This window comes from Oreochromis niloticus, linkage group LG2 (assembly GCF_001858045.2).
Source record: "Oreochromis niloticus isolate F11D_XX linkage group LG2, O_niloticus_UMD_NMBU, whole genome shotgun sequence".
NCBI classification, from domain to species: Eukaryota; Metazoa; Chordata; class Actinopteri; order Cichliformes; family Cichlidae; genus Oreochromis; species Oreochromis niloticus.
The window spans coordinates 27763496-27773427 of NC_031966.2; the positions used below are offsets into that span (position 1 = coordinate 27763496).

Sequence of the window (9932 nt, forward strand, 5' to 3'; positions counted from 1 at the left end):
TCTCATTTGATATAGTAAATCTCACACCGTAGTGTTAATAGATTATTTATTTTTTGAGCCGCCAGCTCAGAAATCCTCAGAGAGGCACCACTCATGTTATACAAGCCTTGTTCCCCACTAACCAGGTTGTTGTACATTGTGTTTTACAGGCACCGAGTCTCTGCTTCCCTTCTTCCCTCTAACGCAGGTGTAGCTTCAAAGGATTTCTTAATGGTTTATGATACTGTAAAGATGATTTTAAAAGGTGGGGGAGCTTTTTCGTTTGAGAAAGCTGAAACAATTACCCTGCCCTCTGTGCGTGACTGTGTGTTGACAGATTTGCAAACACGTTTCAGCCTGACTCATTCATACTTTATGCATCACTTAACCTGGTTTGATATCTCAATTGTTCTCCAGCATGCAAATGCATCAGTAAAACACAAGAGCAAGTGTCTTTTGTAATTGTGTCTTTGAACACGGTGTGATTTCACTCCAAACATCTGTTATCAAAACAACAAGCCTGTCAGGTTACTGGGTGCAGTACAGTAGGTTTGTGTTTTTTTTCTCCTGCCTTTTTGGTGTGATCCAGCTCTGTGGGTGAAAAGCAGTGCTATCAAGTAACAGGTGTGAGGCGGTTACTTGAGATGTTGCTGTGCCTTCCCTCTGCCGCCTCTCACCTGCCTCCTGAGCTCATCTCAGAGTTACTTCTTGAGAGACTTTCATCACTTCCCCAACCGAGGAACATTAAACCCTTTTGTGTGTCTAAATACTTTAGACTCCCCATCACTCAGTCAGAAATCTGAGAAAGGACCAATCAACCTAACAGACCATTACCTCAATCTTTCTACCTGCAGGGGTCATGGGCAATAATCCTTAAAGATAATGAGTGTAATACTGCTATCTTACTCATGGCCTGCTGTGGAATAAATCTGTGAAATACAGTTGAATTTAGCTGTTTATTTCAGAGAGTTGTCAGGGAACAAGTTTTTGTGGATGACTCGACATATTTCACTTATCAGGTCAACGTGTATATGCTTGTTTCGTTATCAGAAAATGGATCAACTTTATTTCTACAGAACCTGTCAGTTTTGCAGTCGACATGTTTGAATACACCGTGCATCACACTGAATCAATGACTTATTACAATGCAAGAAGCCCTTGACAAATACACTGAATACATTTAATTCACAGGACATTTTTATCTTTGAGACTGTGAGCTTTACACATTGCTTGCTGTTATTAATCAGAGTAATATTTGTCTTTGAGCTTGAGTGGAATCTCATTCGCCTCAGTGTATGCTCCCTTGTTCATTTTCAGACTTCTACTCCTCTGTTTTAGGCAGCAAATAACTGTGGCCACAAACAAACATGTGGACACCAGCATCATACCCAGGCCTATTAACAGCATCAGTTGTGAAAATCTGGCTGTCTCCACGTCACAGATCGGGGCCTTTGAAGGGGTTTGAACCAAGTTTAGTGTCCCTGTCCACGTGGGAACCTGGTCCAAGTGGCAAGGCTCTGTGCTGTCATTGACCAACAAATTCATCCAGACAGTGGTATAAAGTGGAACTGGTTTACCCCCATCTCTGACCACAATGAACAGGTGATGCATTCCCAGGTCTTCATGAAGGAGCTGCTGGCTTAAGGTGATGTTCCCTGACCTTGAATCTATCTGAAAGGGACTGCTGTTTTGCAAAGGCTCCGGTGCCGTGGCTGAGTAAGTAATCTCTGAATTCAGTCCAGAGTCCTCATCGATGGCATAGATCTTTCCTACCGTGGCACCTGCCAGGGTACCTGGAGAGACAGTCAGGCATGAGGAGTTGGTGCTGGGAAGGATCACTTTTGGCTGGTTGTCATTGATGTCTTCCACAAAGATGGTCACTCTGGCAGTGGAAGTCAAAGCAACTGTCTGGCCATGATCACTGGCCAGCAGGTAGAGTTCATAGCGGTCTTCTGTCTCGCGGTCCAAGTTCCTAGTGGTGCGTAGCATCCCCTGGGTGTTATCCACAACAAAAGGTGCACTGCTGTTTACAACATGCAATTCTGTTGTCCCATTCTCCCCTTTATCTGGGTCTTTCACCTCCACCCTCCCCACCTGGGATAATGTTGGAACATTCTCAGGAATGAAAAAGATGAAGTGAGGGGTGAGAAAAACAGGTGCATTGTCATTCTGGTCACGAACGTGAATGGATACAGTGGCCATGGATTCCAAGGGAGGAGAACCGCTGTCCCGAGCAAACACAGTGAGTCTGTGTACATGCTGTTGCTCCCTGTCCAGAGGAACCAGCAGAGACAGTTGACCTGTTACAGAGTCAATGCTAAACATGGTTGGATTGTAGTTTTCAAGCCTGTAGGTCACTAGGCCGTTGTCCCCGCTGTCTGCATCTGAAGCCGAGATCTGAAGCAGTGACATTCCTGGCTGATTGTTTTCTTCCACTTGGAGCTCGTAGTGAGGCTGTACAAAATATGGCGCATTGTCGTTGATGTCTGCCACCAGCACCGTGACTACACGTCTAGAAGGAACGATGACAGATCCCTCAGCTGATTTCACGCGTGCTATCACGGAAATATGATGTTCACGATTCATCTCATAGTCTAAGGGCTTTGATGTGGAAAGCAGATACTTGCCATTCTGTGGGCTCAAAGTGAAAGGCACTTCACCTTCAATGGCAAGAAATAAGTCTTTAAAGCTGCTGTCACCCTCAAGCTCTAAAACGGCTAAGGCGGTGGGGTGCTGGTTCTCTTGTAACACCATAGTCTGGTTTTGATGCTCTGCTATGAACCTGATCTTGATCGTCAGCTCTTGGTTCGCCTTGGGGAGCACGGATATGGTTACCTGAGTGTCTGCTGGGGGGCAGTGATGGCCGCTGGCTAGCACTTTCAACACCAGCTCCTCTGAGTTGTCGCTCTCGAGGTCCTGTGTAAGGCTGATGGACCCGGTGAGGCTGTCGAGGCTAAAGAGCTTCTTGGCCCGCTCAGAGACTTTGGGACTGAAGGAGTAAACGATATCACCATTTGGGCCTAAATCTGGATCTGTGGCTCTGACCTGAGTGACCACCGTGTTCTTCTGGGAGTCTCCTGGGATGGTGACACTGTGTGGGCTATCAGAGCTAAAGGCTGGACAGTTGTCGTTGACATCTGTCATTGTGACTATTAAAGCTGCAGACACACTTAAAGGGTCTACACCACAGTCTGTGGCCACTAGCTGCATTTGAAACAGGTCCCGAGTTTCCCTATCCAGGGCTCTTTGTACAACCAACATAATTAAAGAGCTGTCTTCTTCGATTTTTAAACCGAAAGCTCCATCAGAGCCTTTTAGGTGGTACTGCACCTCTCCATTAGGACCACTGTCACTGTCCAGAGCCTGAGTATCTAGCAGGAAACTGGTCCCCACGGTCGTATCCTCGGGGACCCCCAGGTGTATTTTGTTATTTTCAAAATGCGGTGCATTGTCATTGATGTCCTCTATGATCACAGAAAACTGTATAAGTTCTTTTGAGGGCCCCACGATGGCATTGTATAAAGTAACACATTCCTCAGCTTTTGTCTCTGCGGGGCAGATGGCCTCGCGATCCATCTTTAACTCAGTGGTGTAGAAATTCCCCTTGTTTATGTCCATCCTCAGGTAATTGTGGGTCAGGAGCTGATATGGAGGAGAAAAGTTTTTACTAAGTGATCCAACCAGAGTGTCAGGCTCCATTTCCTCTGGGACGGAAAACTGGAGAGAACTACATATGATCTGCCTGATGTGAACCACAATCAGCAGCTTCTGACAAAGACAGAAAACAAAACGAAACAGTGAGCAGTAGTCTTTGTAGAGTTACACAGGCATTTATTCTATTTATAACTTATATACAAGTTATTTAAAAGTTTTCAACGTGGTGATAAAATTTAAACTTCATGCCTCAGTGAGCTCTTTTAAAAGCAAGCAGCTGCACAATAAGGTAATTCGATGCCTCCCTCTCGCTTATCTCCAACCAAGTGCTCTTGTAAACAAATAACACAGAAAATTTAAATAAAAAGGAAAATATCAAAGCAGACATTCTTTATTAAAAACGAATAAAGGGTCATAAAATGTAACACCTCTTTAGCACATGATGCTCTACAGTACACTGAGCACATTTGTGTGTTGCTGCAATATATCACTCAATTAGAAACGCTAATACAATGCAGATACCATCAAAAGAGATAAACTCAGCTGGCTCTTACCTGCAGTAGTCCGGCCCAATTCATATTATCAGGAGTCCCATGGCCCATCGCCCTCACACATGTTAGCCAAGTTCCCAGCAGCAAGTGAACGCTGAGGACTGAGGCAGCAAACTAAAACTGCTCAAGGCATAATTCATTATATTATGCTCCTCCTACAACACTTTCCTGTCAGGCTGCCACATGAGAAGATGGAAGAACAACAGGTTTACCTGGCTGAGCTGAATTCATGTGTATTAAGCTGGAACTACGAATGCATTGTTGCTTAAAATTACTTACAACTGCACGCACGCAAGCCCGCACACAAACACATTTATGAATATATATAAATATATGTCCACATACTCATGCATAGATATAAAGTGCACGTAGATGTAAACTGTCATAAGAAACAATGACTCCTCAGTTACAATAAAAGTACATTTGAGAGTGCAGTATTTTATTTAACGTATGTAACCTCTGTTATGCTTTTTTCCTGTGCCAAAAAACAAGACAAAAAACCAAACCAAAACAAACAAACAAACAAAAAACGAAACGCAAAGAAAAGAAAAGAAAACAGAAGAAAAAAGAAAATGTTTATTTTCTTTAGGGTTAATCATCAATCACGCTGTTAAGTAACAGTAAACGGTTGGTGAAATTTGACCTCTAGTCATGAAAGCAAGATACATTTACTTGAGATCTCAAGATTTCAAAGAACAAGACTGGTTATGCAGCATTTATTTGTGTGGTATTGCTTCACAGCAGGGCTTTTAAGTTTCCCTGACAGTTCCAAAATACTGCATGGCCCATAGGCTTGCACTCTAAGGCCCTCTACAGACAGAGTAGAGTAGTGCACGTGTGAAAGAAGAATAAAGTTTGTTGTTCCGAGTTTTGTTTTGGAGTGTGTGCGACACCTCTCTTTCCTATCAAAGTGTCCTGTGTTTAAGATTACTTGTGTCACAGCCAGGAAATTATATCGGGTACATAATAATATAATATTAATGTACATAAAACCCAAACCCCCGCATTACGCCCCCTCCCCAAAACGGAATAACTCGAGGATTTGACACCTCTCTTTTCTGTCTTCTTCTAAAACCACAACGGATATTTTTTTCCCACAGCCCCGCTTACAGCATTTAATGGGTTATTCCAGTCTCACTCTCTTTCACTTGCGTAACACTTTCCGCCCCCCTCCCCATTTCCACTTATAGTCCCCTAGACCTCTGAGGTTTTTAATCTGTGACATGATTGGCTGGGCAGGCCCTCTCGCAGCGCGGGCGTGGAAGGCTTTAGAATAAAAGTACAGTTGTGCTTTTAGTGACTGTCAGCATCAAACCGCTTTGAACCCAGACACACAGCAGCTTCGTGGCGCTTTTCTTTCACGTCCCGCTATGTCCTCAGACAGTACCATGGGTGAGTCCAACGCCTGCTTGAGCCAATAATTTGAATTTATTTCAGTGATGGATCATAGAGCACGTTTTCCCAGCCTTTTATAAAATTTACTAAACAGATTTAAAAACAAAAAAGCAAATACATGTAAAAGAGAGAAAAGCTTTATAGGAAGATTTAAAAATCATCTCGCTGTGACACTTATTTTAAATTCCTAATCCTTTTTGTAGTCGTACTTTTCTGTAATCATACGTATTTACTTATCTACCAAACACACCAAAGTTGTTTTAATTTTAGTGTCCCATAAGGAAATTTAACTTTGAGATATTTATGTGGGCCTAATAAAATGTTAGAAAACCTAAACTGCGTTTATGCAATACCCATTTTTAAAATAATGGTGCCGGCGCTAAAAAAGTTTTTATAGCAGCCCAGAGCGTACAACTCTGATTTATGATGTAATATATATAAATATATTTTTAATCACACTTTGCAGACCAGGTGTTTTACTGTCCGTCTACTGTTTTATATGCCATATGGGAACATGTCCAGTTATCTGATGCAGCACGCTGACATAAACTTCAGCTGGTAGTTTTTAGATTTTCCTTTTTTTTAATTTATGTATGTTTCTTAGGTTTAGGAATTTGGTATCTTTGAAACGCCCTTTAAAACATTCTCAGGTCCCCATATTTAATCAAGTCTTTAAAAATATTTATTTCAGTGCTTCTACTATTTTCTTTTACTGCTGAAATAAGCTGAGTCCATCTTGAAGATTTCTTTCCAACTGCTGTCACATTTTCCACAGACTTGGACTTGGAGCTTGGTGAGTTGCTCCAGGAGTTCCAGGATGTGGTGGAGGAGCTGAAGGCCCCTTCTCAAAGCAGACCGCATGCTTACCAGAAAGCACTGCACGAGGCCAAAACTCTCACAGGGCTGAGTGAAGACAGTGGAGTCGAGGACTCAGATTACAGTAAGTTATTCGGAAAAAAAGAAAAAAAGTACGTTAGAGCAGTGATTAAGATAATATCTTCCTAATGTACAAAGTGTGGGGGAAGGAAAGTAATTATTTAGTGCATCATGCTGGTGAGTGACATTGTTTGGAGTCCCCGTGGACTCCAGTTGAGCCCCTTTATCAGCCCAAACAACTGCAGCTTGACACATTTAATTTGCATGAAATTAGTGGTACAAGAGGACACATCCCTACACACTTCCATTAAAGTGGCTGTTTGTGCTCGTGACAATAGCTGTGTACTGGAATGAGCTGCAATTACGGATATCCCATCTTGTGTAATTGTCTTTCCCCCCTTTGTTCTGCATTTGTCGACGGTTATAAGATAAAAGAAGAAACCGTTTCCCCCCCCCTCTGCTCCCATGTGTCGTCATTATTGAAAGTATTTTGCCCCCCTAACGATTCAACAGGCAAAGTGCTTTCAAAGACTTACACATGGGAGTCACTAGCGCCGAACACTTACCTTTTAATTTTTTTTATCGCATGTTATCGTCATTATGTGCAACTCCTGCATTATGTTAGAGTTTTGTCATTGTCACTGATCATTTGCACGGACTGCCCTTAGTGCTTGTTATCTCCTTTCACTCCCTCCTTGCTTCCCTCTCTTCCCCCAGGCAGTGAACCATCTATGGGGAACAGTTTGAATGCCAGTGAGGAGGAGCTCCACACAGCAGGAATAACGCTGGCATCAAAAGGTACTGGAGCCTTCTATCAGCTCATCTCCATCTAGATAGCCTCAGTTCTTACAGCGATCACTATCACTTTATAAGAGCCACACAGTAAGCATCTGCAATGCCCTGGAATCTGTCTTGGTTTACACAACACAGCAACTTCCACTGTGGCTGTGACGTCTCAGCGCTCTTCTTTCAAAGCTCCTGCGTGGAGTCATTTGTGCTGTTATATGCAGTGATGAGACCGGCTCTTGGCTGCGTGCGCATGTGGATTAATGAGTGCTGCTGCAGTTGCATGCACAGACTACTGTTAAAGTTAAACATCAGGTGACCAGAAAGTGTCAATCATATTTTTTCATCAATTTTTTTTGGCTTTGCATGGAAAAAGCTTACAACAGAGAGATCCTGGTGGGAGCGAGGCTGCCAAGGTTTTTTTTGGAACTCTTAAAATCAGCTTTATCTCAGTTTGAATAAAAGGAACCCAAGATTTATTTTTTTTTGCCAGTTCAGTTCGTACTTTATGTAATGCAGAGACTTAGATAACTTCAGCGTTTGGTCCAAAGGAAATAGGCTACCACTGAACTGAGCTGCATTTCTCTACAAAAATGTTCCACTGCAGCTCTTTTTTTTTGTTATAGTTTCTCAAATTCCATTTCTTTCTGTCCTCTTTCTGCAGCCAAGCTGGGAGACACAAGCGATCTTGAGAGTTTTATCGACATGTTGGACCGGGAACTTGCTGGTGCGTATTTAAGAAAATTACACCCTCTATCATCCAATCTTTTCTTGATTTCTTTTGTACTGAGTTGACAAGCCAGCAGGGTGGAGTATGTTACAGTGGCAGAGACGCGCTAACATGAGCGTGGTGTATGTTTTGGACTGTGTAGCAGTATCCACCTTGTTTCTACAGTGTACTGTACCCCCTGCTGTTTATCTCTGAGCACCCTTTATGTGTAAATGCCATGTCTGGGGACTCAGGTGGACTATCTACACGCCCTTTAGTGATAATGGCATACTTGACTACATGAGCGTCATGATCCTGCTATCAGCGGTAAAGCAGTGGTGTTCCAGAGGCCCCTAAACACACACGCATCACCCAGAGCACGCACACAAGCAACAGGGAGCAAAGCATAAATCCACTGCTATCAGTGGTCTCGACACAAAGCGAATTAACGTTACAAATTAATCGTAACTCCCCGTGTATCTCTACAAGTCTCACTTAGTCACTGCATGTTTATGTGTTTGTTTACATGCCTGTGCTTTTTTTTCCTTCTTTCTTTTTGCAGAGATGTGAACGGAGAGCAAAAGTGAGCCACGTACAATAATGGAGGGGGGGATAGGGAATAGGCTGGGGGCGACACGACTGGCTACTGCTGAGCAGAAAGAGAGATATACACCAGAGCAGATCTGATGGAGCAAATGGTCCCCTCGCCGCTCCGGGGGAAAAGGTTAACATCCGAAATTAAAAGGGCAGTCCATTCCGAAAATGCAAGAACTCCCACAGACCCCCGGCGATGCTGCGTCCAGCCAGCAAAGACAACGTCCCCCTGCAGCATCAGATCCAGGATGTGTGACATATTCCTGAAATGAGACAAAGCTTCCATCTGTTTGGGCATATGACAAAAAAGAAAGAAAAAACACAACAAAAACACTGCCTAGAGTATAGAAAGCATGTTTATCCCACATAAAAAAAAAAAAAATCCCATAAGTGCAATGCCCAGAAAGGGCTCTAAATCCTCACGGCTGTGTAGTTTTGAAGAAAGCTGAGCTTTGTCTGGATCAAAATCTTAGATGGCACAAAAGTTTTAGGCTAATTTCAAACTAATTTTAAGTAGAAGGGCATTTCTGGTGTACAGGTCTTTATGATATTTGTTTTTTTTTTAATAATATATAATGTATATACAGATGAATGCATGTAAAATAAAAAGAGATTTGTAATGAATTTGATGTTTTCTATCCATCCATCCTTCCTTCCATTTATCCTTATTAGGGTTGCACGGGAGCTGGAGCCTTTCCCAGCTACCATAGGGCGAGAAGTGGGGTACACCCACCCAGGTTGGCAACGAGATGCAGGGCTAATATGTTGCCATTTTTTAAAAACATATTTACTCTGTGCAGAGGCTCTGGCCTTACTAGCCACATATGATTTGCCACAGAAGCCTGAGTGGTTGTCATTTTTCTTAAAAAAAAAAAATACCCAAAACCTCCTGACAGTGTTCACAACGAACACTCAATGTGCCCACATCTTCTTTCTCTCTAAACTGACTTTTGCTATTGTCACACTTCATGTCTCATAAGACCCTCAAATGTTTTTCTTTATTTTTGCAGTTGCTTCCTCTGTGTCTGTTCTGATTATTCTTTGAGTTTCACTTCAGCAACCAGCACAGGAAAACCACAAATTTAGCTCAGACACAGGCTTAAAAAGGAAGTGCGTTAGTGCTGCTGAGAAAAACAATGCTCATTTAGACTGTGTACTTACTCTTTACACAAATCTAATCTTTGAACTGAAGGCAGGAAACCGCTGCGTTTTGACTAACATGCAGACTTTCCCATCGTGGTTTTGTGTATATTCTGCTGTCATTTCACAGGCGTGTAGGTGTAGCGAGTGACATGCATGTGCAGGTGTCTCCTCCAAACTGTCAGAGCATCACAGAAACACACAAGGGTGAGGTGACTGTTGTGCTTGTAAAGTTGTCACTCTTTGTG

The 9932-nt window shown here is 42.8% G+C and overlaps 2 protein-coding genes across 3 annotated transcripts; one reads left to right on the plus strand and one right to left on the minus strand.

Annotated features, from left to right (window-relative positions):
- Positions 1–1017: 1017 nt before the first annotated feature.
- pcdh20l (protocadherin 20-like) lies at positions 1018–4304 on the minus strand. Of its 2 annotated transcripts, none has more exons than XM_005467890.4 (2): positions 4188–4304; positions 1018–3747 (listed from the first exon to the last, which is right to left on the minus strand). In XM_005467890.4, the coding sequence occupies exons 1-2, from the start codon at positions 4233–4235 to the stop codon at positions 1219–1221; spliced, it is 2577 nt and encodes an 858-aa protein (XP_005467947.1). In that variant the 5' UTR covers positions 4236–4304; the 3' UTR covers positions 1018–1218. The 2 variants fall into 2 exon arrangements, with proteins under 2 accessions (XP_005467947.1, XP_019223248.1); XM_019367703.2 differs by having other exon boundaries at positions 1018–3744; positions 4188–4297.
- Positions 4305–5407: 1103 nt separating this feature from the next.
- Positions 5408–9168, plus strand: si:dkey-27i16.2 (regulator of cell cycle RGCC). The gene is made up of 5 exons (XM_003445884.2): positions 5408–5576; positions 6355–6519; positions 7173–7253; positions 7906–7968; positions 8513–9168. The coding sequence occupies exons 1-5, from the start codon at positions 5555–5557 to the stop codon at positions 8518–8520; spliced, it is 339 nt and encodes a 112-aa protein (XP_003445932.1). The 5' UTR covers positions 5408–5554; the 3' UTR covers positions 8521–9168.
- Positions 9169–9932: the final 764 nt, after the last annotated feature.

Bases quoted from the DNA above. Each gene is read 5' to 3' on its own strand.
- si:dkey-27i16.2 (XM_003445884.2), top strand. From the start codon at position 5,555: ATGTCCTCAGACAGTACCATGG. The intron at 5,577-6,354 runs GTGAGTCCAACG...CATTTTCCACAG, and splicing joins GTCCTCAGACAGTACCATGG to ACTTGGACTTGGAGCTTGGT. The intron at 6,520-7,172 runs GTAAGTTATTCG...CTCTTCCCCCAG, and splicing joins AGTCGAGGACTCAGATTACA to GCAGTGAACCATCTATGGGG.
- pcdh20l (XM_005467890.4), bottom strand. From the start codon at position 4,235: ATGGGCCATGGGACTCCTGATAATATGAATTGGGCCGGACTACTGCAG. The intron at 3,748-4,187 runs GTAAGAGCCAGC...TGTCTTTGTCAG, and splicing joins ATTGGGCCGGACTACTGCAG to AAGCTGCTGATTGTGGTTCA.